The sequence below is a fragment of the Salvelinus alpinus genome, chromosome 29 (assembly GCF_045679555.1).
Source record: "Salvelinus alpinus chromosome 29, SLU_Salpinus.1, whole genome shotgun sequence".
In the NCBI taxonomy this organism is placed as follows: Eukaryota; Metazoa; Chordata; class Actinopteri; order Salmoniformes; family Salmonidae; genus Salvelinus; species Salvelinus alpinus.
This window is the reverse complement of record NC_092114.1, coordinates 19,786,164-19,813,673: the sequence shown is the minus strand read 5'-3', so window position 1 is coordinate 19,813,673 and position 27,510 is coordinate 19,786,164. Positions and strand designations below refer to the sequence as shown.

At 43.8% G+C, this 27,510-nt stretch overlaps 1 protein-coding gene across 1 annotated transcript in view; it reads right to left on the bottom strand.

The window, feature by feature from the left end:
* Nucleotides 1–27,510, bottom strand: part of LOC139559243 (voltage-gated delayed rectifier potassium channel KCNH8-like) — a 127,379-nt gene that overhangs the window by 60,836 nt on the left and 39,033 nt on the right. The window contains exons 4-6 of the mRNA XM_071375047.1: nucleotides 20,560–20,702; nucleotides 15,028–15,262; nucleotides 13,384–13,541 (exon numbers count right to left, since the gene is read on the bottom strand). Coding sequence (XP_071231148.1) covers nucleotides 13,384–13,541; nucleotides 15,028–15,262; nucleotides 20,560–20,702 — 536 coding nt within the window. The remainder of the gene's footprint in view (nucleotides 1–13,383; nucleotides 13,542–15,027; nucleotides 15,263–20,559; nucleotides 20,703–27,510) is intronic.

Sequence of the window (27,510 nt, the reverse complement as noted above, 5' to 3'; positions counted from 1 at the left end):
AGTGTGTGAGAGAGAGAAAATAGAAAGAGAGAGAGTGAGACAGACAGAAAGAGAGAGAGAGCGAAAGAGACAGAAAGAAAGAGAGCGAGAGAGAGAGTGAGAGTGAGAAAGAGAGAAAGAATCAGAGACAGACAGAGAGAAAGAGAGAGTCAGAGAGTGAGAGCGAGAGAGAGACAGACAGACAGACAGACAGACAGACAGACAGACAGACAGACAGACAGACAGACAGACAGACAGACAGACAGACAGACAGACAGACAGACAGAGACCTACACATAGAGGACCCACGCCAAGAGGACATACATCCAGACCACTGTACCACCAGCCACATCCACACCCCACCCCAACCAATCAATAACCCCCAAACCAACCATGCCCACACCCCATATAGAACCCCTCAGATCAGACCTATGCCAAAGGTGCATCCACAAAGTACTGAGCAAAGGGTCTGAATACTTAAGTAAATGTGATATTTCAGTTTTTTATTTTCATAAATGTGCAGAAATTGTAAAAACCTGTTTTTGCTTTATCATTATGGGGTATTGTGTTAAAATTGATGAGGGGAAAAAAGTATTTGATCAATTTTAGAATAAGGTTGCAACGTAACAAAATGCGGAAACTGGTCTGAATACTTTCAGAATACACTGTAAACGCCAAAACTGGACAAGAATTTGACACCCTCAGCAAACAAGGGGACAAACACCTACCTGAAGGTGACAGCGTTCCCTCCCCCATATGCCACCCTAGACAAAACTACGACAACATAACCAAACAAAATGGGTCACAACTCCTGCAGTTCTGTCGGACGCTGGGTATGTACGTTGTTAATGGTAGGCTTCGAGGGGACTCAGTGGGTAGGTACACCTACGGTACGTACAATTATAGCTCATCTGTTTGCAGTAGTACTGTAGAATACTTTATCATTGACGTCAAGCCAAATTCTCTCAGAGCGTTCACAGTCAGCCCACTGATACCCCTGTCAGATCACAGTAAAATCACAGTCTACTTGGACAGAGCAATACTCAATCACGAGACATCAAAGCCAAAGGAACTGAATAATATTAAGAAATGCTATTGATGGAAGGAAAGTAATGTGGAAACCTACTAAAAAACAATTAGGCAACAACAAATTCAACCCTTGTTAGACAACTTCTTGGACAAAATGTTTAGCTATAATAAAATGAACGTGTAACTTGGCAGTAGAAAACCTACAGTAAACAGTATATTTGACCTCTCAGTTTCCCTATCAAATCAAAAAATTGCAAAAACCTAAAAAAGAAATTGAGAAACCTATCCAGCCAAAAACATAGAGACCCAGAAAACCTGAGCCTACGCCTTCACTGTGGTTAATCACTAAAACACAATGGAAGAAGAAGGAACAGCACATCAGAAATCAGCTCAATATAATTGAAGAATCCATAGAATCTAGCCACTTTTGGGAAAAGCATTTCACTGTAAGGTCTACACCTGTTGTATTCAGCATTTCACTGTAAGGTCTACACCTGTTGTATTCAGCATTTCACTGTAAGGTCTACACCTGTTGTATTCAGCATTTCACTGTAAGGTCTACACCTGTTGTATTTGGCCCATGTGACTACTAACATTTGGTTTGAAAACGGAGAAATGGAGATGTATGGATAAACCACTTCTCCAATCTTTTTGGCTCTATAACAAAGAACAAACAGCAAAAACATATACATGATCAAATACAAAATCTTAAAATCAACTATTAAAGATTACCAGAACCCACTGGATTCTCCAATTACATTGAATGAACTACAGGACAAAATACAAACCCTCCAACCCAAAAAGGCCTGTGGGGTTGATGGTATCCTGATCAAATATTCAGACCACAAATTCCAATTGGCTATACTTAAACTCTTCAACATCATCCTCAGCTCTGGCACCCCAATATTTGGAACCAAGAACTGATCACCCCAATTCACAAAAGTGGAGACAAATTTGACCCCAATAACTACCGTGGGATACGCGTCAACAGCAACCTTGGGAAAATCCTCTGCATTATCATTAACAGCAGACTCGTACATTTCCTCAGTGAAAACAATGTATTGACCAAATGTCAAATTGGGTTTTTACCAAATTATCGTACGACAGACCATGTATTCACCCTGTACACCTTAACTGACAAACAAATAAACCAAAACAAAGGCAAAGTCTTCTCATGCTTTGTTGATTTCAAAAAAGCTTTTGACTCAATTTGGCATGAGCAGACCCTCATGCCAAATTGAGTCAAAAGCTTTTTTGATACAAATTGATGGAAAGCGGTGTTGGGGGAAAAACATACGACATTATAAAATCCATGTACACAAACAACAAGTGTGCGGTTAAAATTGGCAAAAAACATTCACATTTCTTTCCACAGGGCCGGGGGGTGAGACAGGGATGCAGCTTTAGCCCCAAATTCTTCAACATATATATCAACAAATTGGCGAGGGCACTAGAATAGTCTGCAGCTCCCAGCCTCACCCTACTATCTGAAGTCAAATGTCTACTGTTGGCTGATGATTTGGTGCTTCTGTCCCAAGGAGGGCCTACAGCAGCACCTAGATCTTCTGCACAGACTTGGGCCCTGACACTAAATCTCAGTAGTACAAAAATAATGGTGTTCCAAAAAATGCCCAGTTGCCAGGACCTTAAATACCAATTCCATCTAGACAAATTTCCTTAGAGCACACAAAAAACAATATATATCTTGGCCTAAACATCAGGGCACAGGTAACTTCCACATAGCTGTGAACGATCTGAGAGACAAGGCAAGAAGGGCCTTCTACGCCATCAAAAGGAACATTTGGCATGCTAATTAGACTCTGTATGCAGAATTCTGCAAAAACATCCTCTGTGTACAATGTAAAACACCAAATAATGCATGCAGAGCAGAATTAGGCTGATACCCCATAGTTATCAAAATCCAGAAAAGAGACTTTCAATTCTACATCCACCTAAAAGGAAGCGATTCTCAAATCTTCTATAACTAAGCCATCACCTACAGAGAGATGAACCTGGAGAAGAGTCCCCTAAGCAAGCTGGTCCTGGGGCTCTGTTCACAAACACAAACAGACCCCACAGAGCCCCAGGACAGCAACACAATTAGACCCAACCAAATCATGAGAAAACAAAAACATAATTACTTGACACATTGGAACGAATTTACAAAAAAATAGAGTAAACGAAAATGCTATTTGGCCCTAAACAGAGAGTACACAGTTGCAGAATACCTAACCACTGTGACTGACCCAAAATTAAGGAAAGCTTTGACTATGTACAGACTCAGTGAGCAAAGCCTTGCTATTGAAAGTGGCCACCGTAGGCAGACCTGGCTCTTAAGAGAAGACAAGATATGTGCACACTGCCCACAAAACGAGGTGGAAACTGAGCTCCACTTCTTAACCTGCCAAATGTATGGCAATATTAAAGATACATATTTCCCTCAGATTACACAGACCCACAAAGAATTGAAAAACAAATCCAATTTTGACAAACTCCCATATCTACTGGGTGAAATACCACAGCAGCAAGATGTGTCACCTGTTGCCACAAGGAAAGGACAACCAGTGAAGAACAAACACCATTGTAAATACAACCCATATTTGTTCATTTATTTTTCACTTTTGTACTTTAACCATTTGCACATCGTTACAACACTATATATTGACATAATATGACATTTGAAATGACTCTATTTCTTTGGAACTTTTGTGAGTGTAATGTTTACTGTTCATTTTATATTGTTTATTTCACTTTTGTTCATTATCTATTTCACTTGCTTTGGCAATGTAAACTTTTGTTTCCCATGCCAATAAAGCCCATTAGAGAGAGAGAGAGAGAGAGAGAGAGAGAGAGAGAGAGAGAGAGAGAGAGAGAGAGAGAGAGAGAGAGAGAGAGAGAGAGAGAGAGAGAGAGAGAGAGAGAGAGAGAGAGAGAGAGAGAGAGAGAGAGAGAGGTCACATAACTCCAAACTCAGGTGATTTTGTCACACCCTGATCTGTTTCACCTGTCTTGTGATTGTCTCCACCCCCCTCCAGGTGTCTCCAATCATCCCAGTTTTGGCCTTTGTGCCTTTCCTGACCCTGCCTGCTGTCCTGTACCTGCCTGACTTTGATTTGGATTATGACTCTTTGCTTGCCTTGACCTTCCGATTGCCTGCCACTTGTACTGAAATAAACTCTGAGACTCTGCCTCCTAGTATCTGCCTCCTGTGTCTGGGTCTTAGCCTGAGCCCTGATATATGTATACATCTGTCACATCTCTTGTTCTTCCATTTTAAATTTCTCCTTGTCAGGTGTACAATTACCATTGCATAACTATGGCTTTGCCCACCACTGTTTCCAAGGTAGTGCTGTAACAATCATTATCTGTCTTGTCCCGTCAAGATCCAAGATGGCGTAGCAGTGCAGACGTGTTTTGTTCGTCCTCTCGTGTACTTTTGTACTTTTCATATTTTTTTGTATATATTTAGATTTTATTTTCAATCTCTTTTCCATTTTAATTCAATTATACCTTCCGGTAACCTGCCTCACCCAATGTGATATGTAACCGCTATTATTTTTTATTTTTAGACCTTATAGCAAGAACCAGCTAGCCATCAGAAGCTAACCAGCTAATTAGCTAAAAGCTATTTAGTCATTGTTAGCCACTGCTAGCGGCCTTTACCTTCTGCACAGATACCAGCCCTTTATTCTAGCCTGGATAATACGCCAGTCTACCAGTATCGGACTGTCTCTCCACTACAACGCCGGATTCCTGCCGTAATCCCTGGACCATTACTCCTGACCTTCACAGCTAGCTAGCACCCACCGAGTTACCCAGTACCGAAGCTATCCCTGAGGCCCACCTCCCGGCCTACTCAGTTGTTCACCCGGACTCCACCCAAACACGGCTAGAACCCAATACTCCACCGGATCCTTGCCGTAAGCTCTGGACCTTGGCACCGGATCACCGCTGCTACCGAGTGGCTATAGTGGCTAACGCCCCTGCCCCGAAGCTAGCACCAGTTAGCCGTGAGCCAGGCGCATCTCCCGGCTAGCAAACTAAATTACTACAACTACAATACCTCTTTCGCCATCTGGCTTGGATCCTTTGTCGACACGGCGCCCCACCGCACCACCACGACAGGTCTGCCGGCGAATACTCCATCCGCTGTGCCTTCAACCGGCCTCCGTCGGACGTCGGAGCAGATGCTTCTACTAGCCCCGGGCTACTAACTTTAAACGCCGTGTCGCCCGCATGCTAGCGTAGTAGCGACTACTCCGCGGCTTCCCTGTTCCATCTATCACTGCCCCCTGGACCCTATGATCACTTGGCTACATAGCTGATGCCTGCTGGACTGTCCATTAATCACGGTACTCCATTCTGTTTATTTTTTGATTATCTGTCGGCCCCAGCCGCGAACTCAGACCCTGTGTGTAGTTAACCGACCCTCTCTGCCCAGTCATCGCCATTTTACCTGTTGTTGTTTTAGCTGATTAGCTGTTGTTGTCTCACCCGTTGTTGTCTTAGCTAGCTCTCCCAATCAACACCTGTGATTACTTTATGCCTCGCTGTATGTCTCTCTCAAATGTCAATATGCCTTGTATACTGTTGTTTAGGTTAGTCATCATTGTTTTAGTTTACAATGGAGACCGTAGTCCACTCATCATACCTCTGATACCTCCTTTGTCCCACCTCCCACACATGCGGTGACCTCACCCATTATAAACAGCATGTCCAGAGATACAACCTCTCTTATCATCACTCAGTGCCTGGGCTTACCTCCGCTGTACCCGCACATTATGCCCTGAATCTATTCTACCATGCCCATAAATCTGCTCCTTTTATTCTTTGTCCCCAACGCTCTAGGCGACCAGTTTTGATAGCCTTTAGCCGTACCATCATCCTACTCCTCCTCTGTTCCTCGGGTGATGTGGAGGTAAACCCAGGCCCTGCGTGTCCCCAGGCACCCTCATTTGTTGACTTCTGTGATCGAAAAAGCCTTGGTTTCATGCATGTCAACATCAGAAGCCTCCTCCCTAAGTTTGTTTTTCTCACTGCTTTAGCACACTCCACCAACCCTGATGTCCTTGCCGTGTCTGAATCATGGCTTAGGAAGGCCACCAAAAATTCTGAGATTTCCATACCCAACTACAACATTTTCCGTCAAGATAGAACTGCCAAAGGGGGAGGAGTTGCAATCTACCGCAGAGATAGCCTGCAAAGTTCTGTCATACTTTCCAGGTCTATACCCAAACAGTGCGAACTTCTAATTAAAAAAATTAATCTCTCCAGAAATAAGTCTCTCACTGTTGCCGCCTGCTATCGACCCCCCTACGCTCCCAGCTGTGCCATGGACACCATTTGTGAATTGATCATCCCCCATCTAGCTTCAGAGTTCGTTCTGTTAGGTGACCTAAACTGGGATATGCTTAACACCCCGGCAGTCCTAATATCTAAGCTAGATGCCCTCAATCTCACACAAATCATCAAGGAACCCACCAGGTACAACCCTAAATCCGTAAACATGGGCACCCTCATAGTCATTATCCTGACCAACTTGCCCTCCAAATACACCTCTGCTGTTTTCAATCATGATCTCAGCGATCACTGCCTCATTGCCTGTATCCGCTATGGGTCCACGGTCAAACGACCACCCCTCATCACTGTCAAACGCTCCCTAAAACACTTCTGCGAGCAGGCCTTTCTAATCGACCAGGCCCGAGTATCCTGGAAGGATATTGACCTCATCCTTTCAGTCGAGAATGCCTGGTCATTCTTTAAAAGTAATTTCCTCACCATCTTAGATAAGCATGCCCCGTTCAAAAGATGCAGAACTAAGAACAGATATAGCCCTTGGTTCACTCCAGACCTAACTGCCCTTGACCAGCACAAAAACATCCTGTGGCGGACTGCAATAGCATCAAATAGTCCCCGCGATATGCAACTGTTCAGGGAAGTCAGGAACCAATACACGCAGTCAGTCAGGAAAGCCAAGGCTAGCTTTTTCAAGCAGAAATTTGCATCCTGTAGCTCTAACTCCAAAAAGTTTTGGGACACTGTAAAGTCCATGGAGAACAAGAGCACCTCCTCCCAGCTGCCCACTGCACTGAGGGCTAGTTAACACGGTCACCACCGATAAATCCATGATAATCAAAAATTTCAATAAGCATTTCTCAACGGCTGGCCATGTCTTCCTCCTGGCTACTCCAGCCCCGGCCAACAGCTCCCCCCGCAGCTGTTGGCCGGGGCTGGAGTAGCCAGGAGGAAGACTCCCCCCCGCAGCTACTCGCCCAAGCCTCCCCAGAATCTCCTTCACCCAAATCCAGATAGCAGATGTTCTGAAAGAGCTGCAAAACCTGGACCCGTACAAATCAGCTGGGCTAGACAATCTGGACCCTCTCTTTCTTAAACTATCCGCCGCCATTGTTGCAACCCCTATTACCAGCCTGTTCAAGCTCTCTTTCGTATCGTCCGAGATCCCTAAAGATTGGAAAGCTGCCGCGGTCATCCCCCTCTTCCAAGGGGGTGACACTCTAGACCCAAACTGTTACAGACCTATATCCATCCTGCCCTGCCTATCTAAAGTCTTCGAAAGCCAAGTTAATAAACAGATTACTGACCATTTCGAATCCCACCGTACCTTCTCCGCTGTGCAATCCAGTTTCCGAGCCGGTCACGGGTGCACCTTAGCCACGCTCAAGGTACTAAACGATATCATAACCGCCATCGATAAGAGACAGTACTGTGTAGCCGTCTTCATTGACCTGGCCAAGGCTTTCGACTCTGTCAATCACCGCATTCTTATCGGCAGACTCAATAGCCTTGGTTTTTCTAATGACTGCCTTGCCTGGTTCACCAACTACTTTGCAGACAGAGTTCAGTGTGTCAAATCGGAGGGCATGTTGTCTGGACCTCTGGCAGTCTCTATAGTGGTACCACAGGGTTCAATTCTCGGGCCGACTCTTTTCTCTGTATATATCAATGATGTCGCTCTTGCTGCGGGCGATTCCCTGATCCACCTCTACGCAGACGACACCATTCTGTATACTTCTCGCCCTTCCTTGGACACTGTGCTAACTAACCTCCAAACGAGCTTCAATGCCATACAACACTCCTTCTATGGCCTCCAACTGCTCTTAAACGCCAGTAAAACCAAATGCATGCTTTTCAACCGTTCCCTGCCCGCACCCGCCCGCCCGACTAGCATCACCACCCTGGACGGTTCCGACCTAGAATATGTGGACAACTATAAATACCTAGGTGTCTGGTTAGACTGTAAACTCTCCTTCCAGACTCATATTAAACATCTCCAATCCAAAATCAAATCTAGAATCGGCTTCCTATTTCGCAACAAAGCCTCCTTCACTCACGCCGCCAAACTTACCCTAGTAAAACTGACTATCCTACCGATCCTCGACTTCGGCGATGTCATCTACAAAATAGCTTCCAATACTCTATTCAGCAAACTGGATGCAGTCTATCACAGTGCCATCCGTTTTGTTACCAAATCACCTTATACCACCCACCACTGCGACATGTATGCCCTAGTCGGCTGGCCCTCGCTACATATTCGTCGCCAGACCCACTGGCTCCAGGTCATCTATAAGTCTATGCTAGGTAAAGCTCCGCCTTATCTCAGCTCACTGGTCACAATAACAACACCCACCCGTAGCACACGTTCCAGCAGGTATATTTCACTGATCATCCCCAAAGCCAACACCTGATTTGGCCGCCTTTCCTTCCAGTTCTCTGCTGCCAGTGACTGGAACTAATTGCAAAAATCGCTGAAGTTGGAGACTTTTATTTCCCTCACCAACTTTAAACATCAGCTATCTGAACAGCTAACCCATCGCTGCAGCTGTACATAGTCCATCTGTAAATAGCCCACCCAATCTACCTACCTGATCCCCATACTGTTTTTATTTTATTTACTTTTCTGCTCTTTTGCACACCAGTATCTCTACTTGCACATCATCATCTGCTCATTTATCACTCCAGTGTTAATCTGCTAAATTGTAATTATTCGCTCCTATGGCCTATTTATTGCCTACCTCCTCATGCCTTTTGCACACACTGTATAAAGACATTTTTTTCTACTGTGTCATTGACTTGTTTATTGTGTTATTGGCTTGTTTATTGTTTACTCCATGTGTAACTCTGTGTTGTTGTCTGTGTCATACTGCTTTGCTTTATCTTGGCCAGGTCGCAGTTGTAAATGAGAACTTGTTCTCAACTAGCCTACCTGGTTTTAAATAAAGGTGAAATATATTTTTTTAATTATCTCTCTCCCTCCAGCCACACCCCCAGCTCCACGACCAAATCAGAGAAGGCCACCCTCCCACTGATTCCACACAATATTTGTTTTGTATTAGCCACAGAAGATTAAGACAATAATGAGAAACCATGCTGCGAACTGTGTAACTGGGGCATTCACATATCAACCATCCCTCTAGTGCTGCTGAAGACGGAATTCATAAGAGTCATAATCATCCCAGCAATAAAGTATTAATAAAGAGATGAACTGCCAATGGCCTCAGTGAAACGATGACACATTAACCACTAGAAACTCTTGGAAGACAATGGAATTAAATAAAATAAAAAAGGTTTTTATTGTTAAGTCTCTTATACTTTTAACAATAAAGAAGCTTTTTTAATTTAATTCTGTAGTCTTCCAAGAGTGTCTGAATCTCCTCTCTCCTTCAGTTTGCTCCTCAATTCCTGCACGTTGGTTGGAGAGCGAGGTAGCGGCAGTGATCCCTTCCATTTTCACCATAACCATTAGAAGCATTATAGGATTATAATATATAATAATTATAATAGCACTTTGATCTTCTGAGCTTCATAGTGTTGGATAGAAGTCATTGTTGCATAGAGTAGATTAGGAATTTGACGTGGTTAACCGGAGTCAATATACTCTTAGAGGTACTATCCAGAACCTAAAAGGGTTCTTCGACTGTCTCGATAGGAGAACCCTTTGAAGAACCCTTTTTAGTTCCATGTAGAACCCTTTCCACAGAGGGTTCTACATGGAATACAAAAGGGTTCTACCTGGAACCGAAAAGGGTTCTCATATGGGGACAGCTGAAGAATCCTTTTGGAACCCTTTGTTCCAAGAGTGTTCTATAGGATCTTCCTCTGTGTCTCCATTCTCCATGAGATGCATCTGGGATAGATGCACCTGACTCCTATCCCTGCTTTAGTACTGGGTTACAGGGAATGGAAATTGAGAATACAAATATTGTACTACTTATGCAGAGAGAGAGAGAGAGAGAGAGAGAGGGAGTGTAGGTACTGTGAGGAGAAGATGGTAAAAGAAGAGAAAGGAGAAACAGAAACGAAAACAACAGAGGGTCAAAGGGAAGAGAGTGAACATCGAGAAACTGAATGAGAATGAGAGAGAGAGAAAAGCGGGATAATAAGAGAGAAAGAGAAAGGGAGAGTCAGCACAGGGACCCCTTGTCTCATTCTGGTGAAATATGGCCTACAGCCTTAGCAGGGACATCACTCCGAACACTCGACAATTACCCTGCGTGGCTGGGCTCCCCTGGCATCGCCCCCACCGGCCCCGGTGCCTGCATGCTCAAACCAGTGTCCTCTGGGACACCATGGTATTTTCACTAATAGAGTCTGGAACCAAGCAGTGCTTACGCCCGGAGCACTTGAGCACCCTGTCATTCTCCCTCTCTCCCTCTCTCCCTCTCTCCCTTTCTCTCCCTCTCTCCCTCTCTCCTTCTCTCTCTCTCGATCTCTGTCTCTTTGTCTTGTCAACATTTCTATCCATTTCTTTCTTTGATGAACTCTCTCTCGATCTCACCTTTACCATTCCCCCTCTCACTCTTTTATTATTTACTCTTGTATTATTTACTCTCTCGTTGTCTATGTATTTTCTCCCCCTTTCTCTCTCCCTCTCTCTTTCTCTTGTGTTCGCTCTTTTCATTGTCTTCATGTATCTTCTCCCTCTTTTTCTCTCTCTCTCACCATCCTGACCCAGTCTCAATTAGTCACAGCGCGATTCCATTGTTGATTTCCTGCTGTCATATGATGTTATAAAGAATCACACAGGTTGTTCCTGTTATTCTCTGTGATGAGTGATTGATTATGCGTTAATGTATGTGTGTATGTGTCCAATATATTAGTTCAATTTGATTCGATTCAGTGGACCCAAAGTAAAGGAGAGACCTATCTGACCAGAGACTGATTCTTCCTGATCCCTTTAAGGAAACTAACCCACACAACCAACCAAACTCCCCAGCCACAGAGAGCAACGTTTCAAATTGGGTAACATCATACAATTGCTGAAATTGTTCTAATTTGCTAAATATCTGCAGTTTTGCCATACAACTATTCTCAACGGAACCATGGATACCTGCTCGTCGAACATCTCATTCCAAAATCATGGGCATTAATATGGAGTTGGTCCCCCCTTTGCAGCTATAAATGCCTCCACTCTTCTGGGAAAGCTTTCCACTGTGTTGGAACATTGCTGCGAGGACTTGCTTCCATTCAGGCACAAGGACATTAGAGAGGTCGGCACTGATGTTGGTCGATTAAGCCTGGCTCACAGTCGGCGTTCCAATTCATCCCGAAGGTGTTCGATGAGGTTGAGATCAGGGCTCTGTGCAGACCAGTCAAGTTCTAGCACAACGATTTCAACAAACCATTTCTGTATGGACCTCGCTTTGTGCACGGGGGCATTGTCCTGCTGAAACAGGAAAGGACCTTCCCCAAACTGTTGCCACAAAGTTGGAAGCACAGAATCGTCTAGAATGTCATTGTATGCTGTAGCGTTAAGATTTCCCTTCACTGGAACTACGGAGCCTAGCCCGAACCATCAAAAACAGCCCCAGACCATTATCCTCCTCCACCAAACTTTACATTTGGCACTATGCATTGAGGCAGGTAGCGTTCTCCTGGCACCCGCCAAACCCAGATTCGTCTGTCGGACTGCCAGATGGTGAAGCGTGATTCATCTCTCCAGAGAACGCATTTCCACTGCTCCAGAGTCCAATGGCGTCGAGCTTTACACCACTCCAGCCGATGCTGCTCGGCCATGGAAACCCATTTCATGAAGCTCCCGATTAACAGTTATTGTGCTGGCGTTGCTTCCAGATGCAGTTTGGAACTCGGCAGTGAGTGTTGCAACCGAGGACAGACGATTTTTCAGCACTCGGGGGTCCCATTCTGTGAGCTGGTGTGGCCTATCACTTCGCGGCTGAGCCGTTGTTGCTCCTAGACGTTTCCACGTCACAATAACAACACTTACCGGGGCAGCTCTAGCAGGCCAGAAATTTCATGAACTGACTTGTTGGAATGGTGGCATCCTATGACGGTGCCACATTGAAAGTCACTGAGCTCTCCAGTAAGGCCATTCTACTGCCAATGTTTGGCTATGGAGAATGCATGGCTGTGTGCTCCATTTCATACACCTGTCAGTAACGGGTGTGGCTGAAATAGCCGGATCCACTAATTTGAAGGGGTGTCCACATACTTTTGTATATATAGTGTATTATTATACTAGAACAGTAAAGGCTCTAATGGCACAATGTGATGGAACTGTTTCCCTTGTGCTGTATATGAAATCAATAGACAGAAACACATGCAGGAAAACCACCAGTTCCTCTGTGTTATAAAGTAATCAATGCTATCCATTCTTTTCAAATGCCACTTGTGTCTCAGCCCAGGTACTGTAAATACAATACCATTGTATTAGATATTACCAATCAATCAAGAGACACTGCTTTAAAACAGTTATAAACTCGGTGGTTCGAGCTCTAGATGCTGACTGGCCGAAAGCCGTGGTATATCAGACCGTATTTATTTTTACTCTTCTAATTACATTGATAACCAGTTTATAATAGCAATAAGGCACCTCTGGGGTTTTTGGTATATGGCCAAAATATCACGGCTAAGGGCTGTATCCAGGCATTCCGCTTTGCATTGTGCGTAAGAACAGCCCTTAGCTGTGGTATATTGGCCACAGAGGATAGTGCGTACGGCCCAGTACATCTGCTGCCTTCCGTCCAGGACCTCTACACAAGGCGGTATCAGAGGAAGGCCCTAAAAATTGTCAAAGACTCCAGCCACCCCAGTCATAGACTGTTCTCTATGCTACCGCATGGCAAGCGGTACCGGAGCGCCAAGTCTAGGATTGCTTTAGATATTGATCCCATAACAAATGTGAGATGGAATGTGCTTGGCAGATACATTGGCTAGATACAGTACCTTATTAAAACAAAATATAGTCCTTGCAAATGTAAAGGTTTTAATATGTCTTCTTCAGTGATTTGGCAAAAAAAACTCACCCATGCTTTCTAAAACATTTAATTCCCTCTTTAAATTAATGACAATACACCACCCAGCATCACAGGGATTTCAACCAATCAGAAAACTCACCACGCTGACTTTGAAGGCGTAGAGGAGGTCAAAGGGCAGCGCGGCAACCAGGTCAATGATGAACCACGTGGTCATGTAGTGGATGCAGATCAACCGTGCACTGAAAATCACCTGACCAGACTTACTCACGTACGTGGTACGGAAACTGAACACAATGTCTGGGAGGAAAAGAGGGAGAGAGAGCGAGATAGAGGGAGGGAGAGAGAGAGAGAGAGATGGAGGGAGAGAGAGAGATAGAGGGAGGGAAAGAGAGAGAGAGATGGAGAGGGAGGGAGGGAGAGAGAGAGATAGATGGACAGAGGGAGAGAGTGGTGGGTGTAAGGTTACAGATCCATGATTTACTATCAGATAATGTAATAAGTACTGTTTTGGTTTCTCTATCCATTTCGAGGTTGGTTAGCACGTTAGTTTAAACACACTGATTGGAGACACCTCGTTAGTGAGGATATGTTTCACCTGAGCTGGCCCAACTGGCATTTAAGACCTACTGGCCCAGTATATCAGGAAGAGGCAACGTTGGGAGAGCTACATCTCCTGTTAGTGCTTCCACTTTAGTTAGCCAAAAATACATCTGAGTTTTATTTGTTTTGATTCATATTCGTTTTACTCCCTATCCTAAATCGGAGCGAGTTGATTTCCTTTAGTTTTTCCTCTGATGCAAATGTATTGGGCTTTAAGAACCCCTTATCAGTTACTTTCCAACTTTCATGGGTGTCTTTCAACCAATTATAAACCCCTTTCTCTTTTGTCTTTGTTGTCGAAGTTACTTTTTATTAGTTCCCTTTTCTGTGAGCGGTGACATTTTGAGTTTGTCCTTCGGGAACGTAACAGTACACACAAATACACTATCAGTGTTACTGAGGTTACTGAGCTGCTGGACAACAAACTAAACACACTGTCCCTAACCTTAACCCTTTCCCTGACCCTAACACTGTCCCTAACCATAACCCTAACCTTAACCCTTTCCCTGACCCTAACACTGTCCCTAACCATAACCCTAACCGTAACCCTTTCCCTGACCCTAACACTGTCCCTAACCTTAACCCTTTCCCTGACCCTAACACTGTCCCTAACCATAACCCTAACCTTAACCCTTTCCCTGACCCTAACACTGTCCCTAACCATAACCCTAACCTTAACCCTTTCCCTGACCCTAACACTGTCCCTAACCATAACCCTAACCTTAACCCTTTCCCTGACCCTAACACTGTCCCTAACCTTAACCCTTTCCCTGACCCTAACACTGTCCCTAACCATAACCCTAACCTTAACCCTTTCCCTGACCCTAACACTGTCCCTAACCATAACCCTAACCGTAACCCTTTCCCTGACCCTAACACTGTCCCTAACCTTAACCCTTTCCCTGACCCTAACACTGTCCCTAACCATAACCCTAACCTTAACCCTTTCCCTGAACCTAACACTGTCCCTAACCATAACCCTAATCGTAACCCTTTCCCTGACCCTAACACTGTCCCTAACCATAACCCTTTCCCTGACCCTAACACTGTCCCTAACCAAAGCCTAACCCTAACCAAAGCCTAACCTTAGCCGTAACCCTAAGCCTAACCCCAACCCAACCATAAGCCTAACCCCATGCCACGTAACCCCCCTCCCATACACACATATGACCCTCCCTTATACCTATAATAAAGAGTATCTCCACAGCGATGTCGCTGACTGTAGTGCTCCTGGTGAGGTCATCGTCTCCGATGAAGCAGACGTTGTAGGGCACTGTCACGGCAACGTAGAAGGTGGCCAGCAGGATCAGCCAATCCCAACCCGCCTTGAAGGTGCTGAAGTGAAGCAAGATAAACTTGGACTTCTTGGCGTCCGCCACCTTGTACTCCGGCAGAGCAGGGGGGTCCCCAAACACATTCTGATTGGATGAAAGGAGAGGGGGTATACATTCTGATTGAAGGAAAGTAGAGGGGAACACATTCTGATTGGCTAAAAATAGAGGGTAACATATTCTGATTGGGTGAAAGTAGAGGGGAACACATTCTGATTGGATGAAAGGAGATGGAAGTAGAAAGGGGGGTCCATAATACATTTGGGATGCAAAGAAAACTGTCTGAGTAAAGCATATGTTTGTTGGCGAGTTAAGGTTGTTATCAAAAACATGTTTCTTAATCAAAGGAAATAGGAATAATACCTAAAAGACAGATCTGTAAAAAAGGAAATCTGCAGTTCAAACAAAAACAAAGTGGTCAACCCGCTAATGTTTTGGTTAACAGCTAAGGGATGGGGCTGGTGAAATGTAACTATTCATAGACAGACCTATGGATACAAGAACTGACCATGCATCAGATCAAAATGACAGTTTGAATCATGTTTCCAAGCTACACATAGTTCATTTTACAGACAATGGAATAAAACAAGCTTATATTTGGGGTTTTAATGTGATACATGGTACGACAGTTGAACTAAGCACATGAGGGATTTATAAGTTATATTCTTCAATAATCAAGGGCTATACGGTATATCATATATTCACATATATTCACATATATTTAAACAATGCCACTTAATATAATGTTTACATACCCTGCATTACTCATCTCATATGTATATGTATATACTGTACTCTATATCATCTACTGCATCTTGCCATCTTTATGTAATACATGTATCACTAGCCACTTTAAACTATGCCACTTTATGTTTACATACCCTACATTACTCATCTCATATGTATAGACTGTACACTATACCATCTACTGCATCTTGCCTATGCCGTTCTGTACCATCACTCATTCATATATCTTTATGTACATATTCTTTATCCCTTTACACTTGTGTGTATAAGGTAGTAGTTGTGGAATTGTTAGGTTAGATTACTTGTTGGTTATTACTGCATTGTCGGAACTAGAAGCACAAGCTTTTCGCTACACTCGCATTAACATCTGCTAACCATGTGTATGTGACAAATAAAATTTGATTTGATTTGATATTCAAAAGTCAAAAAATTTATGTAGAAATTGCAGAAAGCCATTTGACTAGATGTTCAAGAGTCTCATGGCTTGGGGGTGGAAGCTGTTTAGAAGCCTCTTGGATCTAGACTTGGTGCTCCGGTACCGCTTGCCATGTGGTTGCAGAGAGAACAGTCTATGACTTGGGTGGCTGGAGTCTTCGACAAATTTTAGGGCCTTCCTCTGACACCGCCTGGTACAGAGGTCCTGGATGGCAGGAAGCTTGGCCCCAGTGATGTATTGGGTCGTATGCACTACCCTCTGTAGTGCCTTGCGGTCGGAGGCCGAGCAGTTACCATACCAGGCAGTGATGCAACCAGTCAGGATGCTCCCGATGGTGCAGCTGTAGAACCTTTTGAGGATCTGAGGACCCATGCCAAATCTGAGGGTGAATAGGTTTTGTCGTGCCCTCTTCACGACTGTCTTGGTGTGCTTGGACCATGGTAGTTTGTTGGTGATGTGGACACCAAGGAACTTGAAGCTCTCAACCTGCTCCACTGCAGCCCCGTCGATGAGAATGGGGGTGTGCTCGGTCCTCTTTTACTGTAGTCCACAATCATCTCCTTTGTCTTGATCACGTTGAGGGAGAGATTGTTGTCCTGGCACCACACGGCCAGGTCTCTGACCTCCTCCCTATAGGCTGTCTCGTCATTGTCGGTGATCAGGCCTACCACTGTTGTGCCATCGGCAAACCTCATGATGGTGTTGGAGTTGTGCTTGGCCGTGCAGTCATGAGTGAACAGGGAGTACAGGAGGGGACTGAGCACGCACCCCTGAGGGGCCCCCGTGTTGAGGATAAGCGTGACGGATGTGTTGTTGCCTACCCTTACCATCTGGGGGCGGCCCACCAGGAAGTCCAGGATCCAGTTGCAGAGTGAGGTGTTTAGTCCCAGGGTCCATATCTTATTGATGAGCTTTGAGGGCACTATGGTGTTGAATGCTGAACTGTAGTCAATGAACAGCATTCTCACATAGGTGTTCCTTTTGTCCAGGTGGCAAAGGCCAGTGTGGATTGCAATAGAGATTTCTCACATCAATGGTGTTGATGTGAGCCATGACCAGCCTTTCAAAGCACTTCATGGCTACAGACGTGAGTGCTACGGGTTGGTAGTCATTTAGGCAGGTTACCTTAGTGTTCTTGGGCACAGGGACTATGGTGGTCTGCTTAAAATATGTTGGTATTACAGACTCGGACAGGGAGAGGTTGAAAATGTCAGTGAAGACACATGCCAGTTGGTCAGTGCATGCTCGCAGTACATGTCCTGGTAATCCATCTGGCCCTGCGGCCTTGTGAATGTTGACCTGTTTGAAGGTCTTACTCAAATCAGCTGCAGAGAGTGTGATCACACTCAGGAACAGCTGGTGCTCTCATGCATGTTTCAGTGTTATTTGCCTCAAAGCGAGCATAGAAGTAGTTTAGCTCATCTGGTAGGCTCGTGTCACTGGGCAGCTCTCGGCTGTGCTTCTCTTTGTAGTCTGTAATAGTTTGCAAGCCCTGCCACATCCGACGAGCGTCATAACCGATGTAATATGATTCGATCTTAATCCTGTATTGTTGCTTTTCCTGTTTGATGATTCGTCGGAGGGGATAGCGGGATTTATTCTAAGCTTCCCGCTCCTTGAAAGCGGCAGCTCTAGCCTTTAGCTCAGTGCGGATGTTGCCTGTAAGCCATGGCTTCTGGTTGGGGTATGTACGTATGGTCACTGTGGGGACGACATCATCGATGCATTTATTGATGAAACCAATGACTGATGTGGTGTACTCCTCAATGCCATCGGAGGAATCCCGGAACATATTCCAGTCTGTACTAGCAAAACAGTTTCTATTGATGGAGTCACTGGTGCTTCCTGCTTTAATTTTTGTTTGTAACAGGAATCAGGAGGATAATATTATGGTCAGATTTGCCAAATGGAGGGCGAGGGAGAGCTTTGTATGCGTCTCTGTGTGTGGAGTAAAGGTGTTCCAGAGTTCTTTTCGCTCTAGTTGCGCATTTAACATGCTGATAGAAATTTGGTAAGACAGATTTAAGTTTCCCATTAAAGTCCCCGGCCATTAGGAGCGCCACCTCTGGGTGAGCATTTTCCTGTTTGCTTATGGTGGAATACAGCTCATTGAGTGTGGTCTTACTGCCAGCTTCAGCCTGTGGTGGTATGTAGACAGCTACGAAAAATACAGATGAAAACTCTCTAGGTAGATAGTGTGGTCTACAGCGTATCATAAGATACTCTACCTCATGCAAGCAAAACCTAGAGACTTCCTTTGATATCGTGCACCAGCTGTTGTTTACAAAAATACATGCGCCCCTTGTTTTACCTGTTCTATCCTGCCGGTACAGCGTATAACCAGCCATCTGTATGTTGATAATGTTGTCGTTCAGCCACGACTCCGTGAAGCATAAGATATTACAGTTTTGAATGTCCCATTGGTAGTTTAATCTTCCGTGTAGGTCATCGATTTTATTTTCCAAAGGTTGCACGTTTGCTAGCAGAATGGAAGAAAGTGGTGGTTAATTTGATCGCCTACGAATTCTCAAAATTCGCCCTCCGACCCCTTTTTCCCTACCTTCTCTTCACGCAAATTACGGGGATCTGGGTCTGTTTACGGGAAAGCAGTATATCATTCACGTCGGGCTCGTCAGATTTGTTAAAGGAAAAAAAGGATTTTGCCAGTTCGTGGTGAGTAATCGCTATTCTGATGTCCAGTTCTGATGTTTCGGTCATAAGAGATGGTAGCAGCAACATTATGTACAAAATAAGTTGCAAATAATAGTTGCAAATAAATAATAAATTACAAACATCGCAAAGAAACAAACAAAAAACACAATCGGTTAGGGACACGTTAAACGTCAGCCTTCTTCTCCGGCGCCATCTGAATGTTTGTTGTTAGGGTGTGTAGTGTTGGTTGTTAGGGTGTGTAGTGTTTGTTGTTAGGGTGTGTAGTGTTTGTTGTTAGGGTGTGTAGTGTTTGTTGTTAGGGTGTGTAGTGTTTGTTGTTTTTCGTGTGTAGTGTTTGTTGTTATGAGGTGTAGCGTTGATTGCTAGGGTGTGTAATGTTTGTTGTTATGGTGTGTAGTGTTAGTTGTTATGGTGTGTAGTGTTGGTTGTTAGGGTGTGTAGTGTTGGTTGCTAAGGTGTACTGTTGGTTGTTATCGTGTGTAATGTTGGTTGTTAGGGTGTGTAGTGTTGGTTGTTAGGGTGTGTAGTGTTGGTTGTTAAGGTGTACTGTTGGTTGTTATCGTGTGTAGTGTTGGCTGTTAGGGTGTGTAGTGTTGGTTGTTAGGGTGTGTAGTGTTGGTTGTTAAGGTGTAGTGTTGGTTGTTAGGGTGTGTAGTGTTGTTTGTTAGGGTGTGTAGTGTTGGTTGTTAGGGTGTGTAGTGTTGGTTGTTAAGATGTAGTGTTGGTTGTTAGGGTGTGTAGTGTTGGTTGTTAAGGTGTACTGTTGGTTGTTATCGTGTGTAGTGTTGGTTGTTAGGGTGTGTAGTGTTGGTTGTTAGGGTGTGTAGTGTTTGCTGTTATGGTGTGTAGTGTTAGTTGTTATGGTGTGTAGTGTTGGTTGTTAGGGTGTGTAGTGTTGGTTGCTAAGGTGTACTGTTGGTTGTTATCGTGTGTAGTGTTGGTTGTTAGGGTGTGTAGTGTTGGTTGTTAGGGTGTGTAGTGTTGGTTGTTAAGGTGTAGTGTTGGTTGTTAGGGTGTGTAGTGTTGTTTGTTAGGGTGTGTAGTGTTGGTTGTTAGGGTGTGTAGTGTTGGTTGTTAAGATGTAGTGTTGGTTGTTAGGGTGTGTAGTGTTGGTTGTTAAGGTGTAGTGTTGGTTGTTAGGGTGTGTAGTGTTGGTTGTTAAGATGTAGTGTTGGTTGTTAGGGTGTGTAGTGTTGGTTGTTAAGATGTAGTGTTGGTTGTTAGGGTGTGTAGTGTTGGTTGTTAAGATGTAGTGTTGGTTGTTAAGGTGTAGTGTTGGTTGTTAGGGTGTGTAGTGTTGGTTGTTAAAATGTAGTGTTGGTTGTTAGGGTGTGTAGTGTTGGTTGTTAAGATGTAGTGTTGGTTGTTAAGGTGTAGTGTTGGTTGTTAGGGTGTGTAGTGTTGGTTGTTAAAATGTAGTGTTGGTTGTTAGGGTGTGTAGTGTTGGTTGTTAAGATGTAGTGTTGGTTGTTAGGGTGTGTAGTGTTGGTTGTTAAGATGTAGTGTTGGTTGTTAGGGTGTGTCTTACCTTATTGAGTTTGATCTTGCTCTTCTTCCTCTTCTTGTTGTCTTTGCTGTGGAGGTGACCAGAGATGTGGTAGAGTACAGTGCTGCTCCGCAGACGAGTCGAACTGAACGAAGAGCCAGTTTTCAGACGCCCTTGTCGGCGCTCTGCAAGCACAAAAGCATGTACAGACACAGGCATGCACACAGACAGACTGTATTACTGTACAATCAAACTGCATGGCCCTCTGGAAAAGCTCATAGAAAAATGAAGAGAAAAAACTGAGGGGAAAATAATGATGTTTGGATGAAATACTTAATATCAACACTAGTTACAGTGACAATTAATATGTAACCCACCAGCGCTCACAGTCTCACATCACAATTAGACATTCGTCCATCTTCTCAAACGTCAAATTTCTAAGTTGTTCCAAACCTCAAGTTTCAAAGTGTTTAAGGTTAAGTTTAAGCATGAACTCCAAATTCTTGAAGGTAAGGCATTCACTCTGAATGGTTAAGGTAAGGCATTAACTCTGAATGGTTAAGGTTAGGCATTAACCTTTTGTCAATAGGGGGAGCTGTTAGCATTATTTTTTTTTTTACATTTCCAAATTAAACTGCCTCGTACTCAATTCTTGATCGTACAATATGCATATTATTGTTATTATTGGATAGAAAACAGTCTATAGTTTCTATAGGAGTTGAAATTTTGTCTCTGAGTGGTACAGAACAATTTCTACAGCACTTTTCATGACAGGGTTCAGATTTCAGAAATTTTTACCTCTGATCTGGGGTCTGTTTATAAGGCCACAGTGAATGCTATGAAGAAACCGACACTACCTACGTCTTCCTCTGGGTGTCTGTACGTCATCACGTTTTCAATGAAGTCTATGGGACGTTCACAGCCATTATAAATGACAAAAATGTACAGAGACCCCTCTTTCTCAACGTGCGCCTCAAGCGTGAAGGCCATCGGACCTGCCTCGTTCCAAATCGTTTTCTAACCAGCAGTATTTCTCCGGTCATGTTTTCAGTCGTTATAGTTGTTAAAAACATCATAATGTAGTGAATTTTAACCGTTTTATATCAATTTATATCCGTTTAGTGCGATTTTGAGGAATTTCTTTGTCGTGCACTCTGAAAGTTTGGACACGCTTTAGGGTGTCGGTCGTTGGTGATGGACATTTCGAAGGACAGAGGACATCTATCGACCAAAAGACGTTTATAACATAGAAAGGATACATTGCCCAAGAATATGATGGAAGATCAGCTCAAAGTAAGCAATATTTAATATGATAAACCGTGTTTCTGTCGAAATATTTTAAACGCATACATCGCCATTTTGTTTGGTATAGCTTCACTTGGCCAACCCTGTATTGAAAAGTAAGGATAATTTTAAAAATGTAAATCAGCGGTTGCATTAAGAACTAATTTGTCTTTCGATTCCTGTCAACCCTGTATTTTTTAGTCAAGTATATGATTAGCTTTTAATTAAACTAGATCACTCTGATAGATGACGTCAGACATATTGAGGCTTGATTTCCTAGTATTTTCATTGTGTAACCACGGTTTTGTATGGCTAAATATGCACCTTTTCGAACAAACTGTATATGTATGTTGTAAAATGATGTTACAGGAGTGTCATCGGAAGAATTCTGAGAAGGTTAGTGAAAAAATTAATATCTTTTGGCGGTGGTTACGTTATAGCGCTCTTTGGCTGGAATCGATGCTCTGGTAACGTTGGAACATGTAGTATGCTAACTTATCGATTTATTGTGTTTTCGCTGAAAAACGCTTAGAAAATCTGAAATATGGTCTGAAATCACAAGAACTGGGTCTTTCCATTGCTATGCTTTGTCTATTTTTATGAAATGTTTTATGATGAGTAAATTGGTCATACACGTTGCTCTATCTAGTAATTCTAGTGGATTTGTGATGGTCGGTGCAATTGTAAACTGTGATTTCTACCTGAAATATGCACTTTTTTCTAACAAAAACTATCCTATACCATGAATATGTTATCAGACTGTCATCTGATGGTTTTTTTTATAGGTTATTGGCTATCAATATCTTAGTTGAGCCGAATTGGTGATAGCACCTGAAGGAGTAAGAAACTGATGGAGTTAGAATAGTGGTGTATTTTGCTAACGTGTTTAGCTAATAGATTTACATATTTTGTCTTCCCTGTAAAACATTTTAAAAATCTGAAATGGTGGCTTTATTCACAAGATCTGTATCTTTCATCTGGTGTCTTGGACTTGTGATTTAATGATATTTAGATGCTACTATCTACTTCTGAAGCTATGCTATCTATGCTAATCAGTGTGTGGGGGGTGGGGGGTGCTCCCGGATCCGGGTTTCTGAGGCAGTAAAAGTTAACTCTGAATGGTTAAGGTTAGGCATTAACTCTGAATGGTTAAGGTACGGCATTTTCTCTGAATGGTTAAGGTAAGGCATTAACTCTGAATGGTTAAGGTAAGGCATTAACTCTGAATGGTTAAGGTAAGGCATTAACTCTGAATGGTTAAGGTAAGGCATTAACTCTGAATGGTTAAGGTAAGGCATTAACTCTGAATGGTTAAGGTAAGGCATTAACTCTGAATGGTTAAGGTAAGGCATTAACTCTGAATGGTTAAGGTAAGGCATTAACTCTGAATGGTTAAGGTAAGGCATTAACTCTGAATGGTTAAGGTTAGGCATTAACTCTGAATGGTTAAGGTTAGGCATTAACTCTGAATGGTTAAGGTTAGGCATTAACTCTGAATGGTTAAGGTAAGGCATTAACTCTGAATGGTTAAGGTAAGGCATTAACTCTGAATGGTTAAGGTAAGGCATTAACTCTGAATGGTTAAGGTAAGGCATTAACTCTGAATAGTTAAGTTAAGGCATTAACTCTGAATAGTTAAGGTTAGGCATTAACTCTGAATAGTTAAGGTAAGGCATTAACTCTGAATGGTTAAGGTAAGGCATTAACTCTGAATGGTTAAGGTAAGGCATTAACTCTGAATGGTTAAGGTAAGGCATTAACTCTGAATGGTTAAGGTAAGGCATTAACTCTGAATGGTTAAGGTAAGGCATTAACTCTGAATGGTTAAGGTTAAGCATTAACTCTGAATGGTTAAGGTAAGGCATTAACTCTGAATGGTTAAGGTTAAGCATTAACTCTGAATGGTTAAGGTAAGGCATTAACTCTGAATGGTTAAGGTAAGGCATTAACTCTGAATGGTTAAGGTAAGGCATTAACTCTGAATGGTTAAGGTAAGGCATTAACTCTGAATGGTTAAGGTAAGGCATTAACTCTGAATGGTTAAGGTAAGGCATTAACTCTGAATGGTTAAGGTAAGGCATTAACTCTGAATGGTTAAGGTTAAGCATTAACTCTGAATGGTTAAGGTAAGGCATTAACTCTGAATGGTTAAGGTAAGGCATTAACTCTGAATGGTTAAGGTAAGGCATTAACTCTGAATGGTTAAGGTTAGGCATTAACTCTGAATGGTTAAGGTTAGGCATTAACTCTGAATGGTTAAGGTTAGGCATTAACTCTGAATGGTTAAGGTAAGGCATTAACTCTGAATGGTTAAGGTAAGGCATTAACTCTGAATGGTTAAGGTAAGGCATTAACTCTGAATGGTTAAGGTAAGGCATTAACTCTGAATAGTTAAGGTAAGGCATTAACTCTGAATAGTTAAGGTAAGGCATTAACTCTGAATGGTTAAGGTAAGGCATTAACTCTGAATGGTTAAGGTAAGGCATTAACTCTGAATGGTTAAGGTAAGGCATTAACTCTGAATGGTTAAGGTAAGGCATTAACTCTGAATGGTTAAGGTAAGGCATTAACTCTGAATGGTTAAGGTTAAGCATTAACTCTGAATGGTTAAGGTAAGGCATTAACTCTGAATGGTTAAGGTAAGGCATTAACTCTGAATGGTTAAGGTAAGGCATTAACTCTGAATGGTTAAGGTAAGGCATTAACTCTGAATGGTTAAGGTAAGGCATTAACTCTGAATGGTTAAGGTAAGGCATTAACTCTGAATGGTTAAGGTTAGGGTTAAAACAGAAATATCAAAAACACCTTTCTATCGCTGGCTTCAAACTTGAACCTTTGGAAACAAAGACTGATGCTTACGCCCATCAGTGATCGCCGTCCACAACACCCTCGCAAAACTGAAACCTATTTGAAGGTAACAGCGCTCACTGTTGCCCCTAGTGGCTGGTTTCCACGTCATCTCGGATGGACGTCGAATACTGACTTGTATCACGGGTGACCTGGCTGATTACAGAAGGGGTAATTTACATATCACAGAAACGTTTAGACATTTTCCTGAATTTAAAGAAAAAAGTAATCATGGCCCCGTTTCTACTTTTCAGCTCAAACTATTGGTCTGTAATGACAAAGTGGGAGTCTCTATATAAAACTGTTTTGAATAATAATTAAAAAAATAATTGTGTTATTCTACTGTGGTGGGATTGGTAAAGCCTACTGATTTGTGATAGAGGACTAGACGTTGAGGCTAGGCATGAGTGTGTGAATGTGTAAGTGTGTGAGTGCGTGCGTGTGTACATATGTGTGTTTGTGCCTGTGTGTTTGTCTCTGATAGAGGACAGAGGTATTAAGAGTATGCATTTCATTGCTAGAGGAGAAGAAGACGCCTGTGTTGCTCTAGGGAGATATCAGTAATATCTGGTCCTTCCCCCAGAACCAAGGTGATAACTGCTTTTGAGTGTCTGTGTCTAGGGGCAACTTTACCCTGCTTTTCATGTGTATAATTTGTGTGTGGTGTCTGTGTGTGTGTGTGTGTGTGTGTGTGTGTGTGTGTGTGTGTGTGTGTGTGTGTGTGTGTGTGTGTGTGTGTGTGTGTGTGTGTGTGTGTGTGTGTGTGTGTGTGTGTGTGTGTGTGTGTGTGTGTGTGTGTGTGTGTGTGTGTGTGTGTGTGTGTGTGTGTGTGTGTGGACCCCAGACGAGGCGAACAGACAGAACTCATCCATAAAGCCAGGGAGCCTTGGGGGACGGAATACGGTAATACCACAGAGACAGAGATACACTTATTTTCTGATCTAATGAATTTCCCCTCACTTTACAACCAGGGAGGTCAGACAGCAGGGGAGAGAGGAGGAAGTATGGAGAGTTAAAGGGAAAGACCAAGATAAAGTGAGAGATAGGTAGGATAAAAAAAGAGAGATATGGGGAGAGGAGAGGGGTGGGCAGAGAGGTAGGTAGGGAGAGATGGGGGAGGGAGGGACAAAGAGGTGGGTAGGGAGAGAGAAGAAAACCAGCCCCGTCGAGGACCAGGATGTCTTGCTCCCAGACAGGCTAAACAACTTTTTTGCCCGCTTTGAGGACAATACAGTGCCACTGACACGGCCCCCTACCAAAACCTGCGGGCTCTCCTTCACTGCAGCCGAGGTGAGTAAAACATTTAAACGTGTTAACCCTCGCAAGGCTGCAGGCCCAGACGGCATTCCCAGCCGCGTCCTCAGAGCATGCGCAGACCAGCTGGCTGGTGTGTTTACGGACATATTCAATCAATCCTTATCCCAGTCTGCTGTTCCCACATGCTTCAAGAGGGCCACCATTGTTCCTGTTCCCAAGAAAGCTAAGGTAACTGAGCTAAACGACTACCGCCCCGTAGCACTCACTTCCGTCATCATGAAGTGCTTTGAGAGACTAGTCAAGGACCATATCACCTCCACCCTACCGGACACCCTAGACCCACTCCAATTTGCTTACCGACCCAATAGGTCCACAGACGACGCAATCGCAACCACACTGCACACTGCCCTAACCCATCTGGACAAGAGGAATACCCATGTGAGAATGCTGTTCATCGATTACAGCTCAGCATTTAACACCATAGTACCCTCCAAACTCGTCATCAAGCTCGAGACCCTGGGTCTCGACCCCGCCCTGTGCAACTGGGTCCTGGACTTCCTGACGGGCCGCCCCCAGGTGGTGAGGGTAGGTAACAACATCTCCACCCCGCTGATCCTCAACACTGGGGCCCCACAAGGGTGCGTTCTGAGCCCTCTCCTGTACTCCCTGTTCACCCACGACTGCGTGGCCATGCACGCCTCCAACTCAATCATCAAGTTTGCGGATGACACTACAGTGGTAGGCTTGATCACCAACAACGACGAGACGGCCTACAGGGAGGAGGTGAGGGCCCTCGGAGTGTGGTGTCAGGAAAATAACCTCATACTCAACGTCAACAAAACAAAGGAGATGATTGTGGACTTCAGGAAACAGCAGAGGGAGCACCCCCCTATCCACATCGACGGGTCAGTAGTGGAGAAGGTGGAAAGTTTTAAGTTCCTCGGTGTACACATCACGGCCAAACTGAACTGGTCCACCCACACAGACAGCGTTGTGAAGAAGGCGCAGCAGCGCCTCTTCAACCTCAGGAGGCTGAAGAAATTCGGCTTGTCACCAAAAGCACTCACAAACTTCTACAGATGCACAATCGAGAGCATCCTGTCGGGCTGTATCACCGCCTGGTACGGCAACTGCTCCGCCCACAACCGTAAGGCTCTCCAGAGGGTAGTGAGGTCTGCAGAACGCATCACCAGGGGCAAACTACCTGCCCTCCAGGACACCTACACCACCCGATGTCACAGGAAGGCCATAAAGATCATCAAGGACAACAACCACCCAAGCCACTGCCTGTTCACCCCGCTATCATCCAGAAGGCGAGGTCAGTACAGGTGCATCAAAGCAGGGACCGAGAGACTGAAAAACAGCTTCTATCTCAAGGCCATCAGACTGTTAAACAGCCACCACTAACATTTAGCGGCCGCTGCCAACATACTGACTCAACTCCAGCCACTTTAAAAATGGGAATTGATGGAAATTATGTAAAAATGTACCACTAGCCACTTTAAGCAATGCCACTTAATACAATGTTTACATACCCTACATTACCCATCTCATATGTATATATACTGTACTCTATATCATCTACTGCATCTTGCCATCTTTATG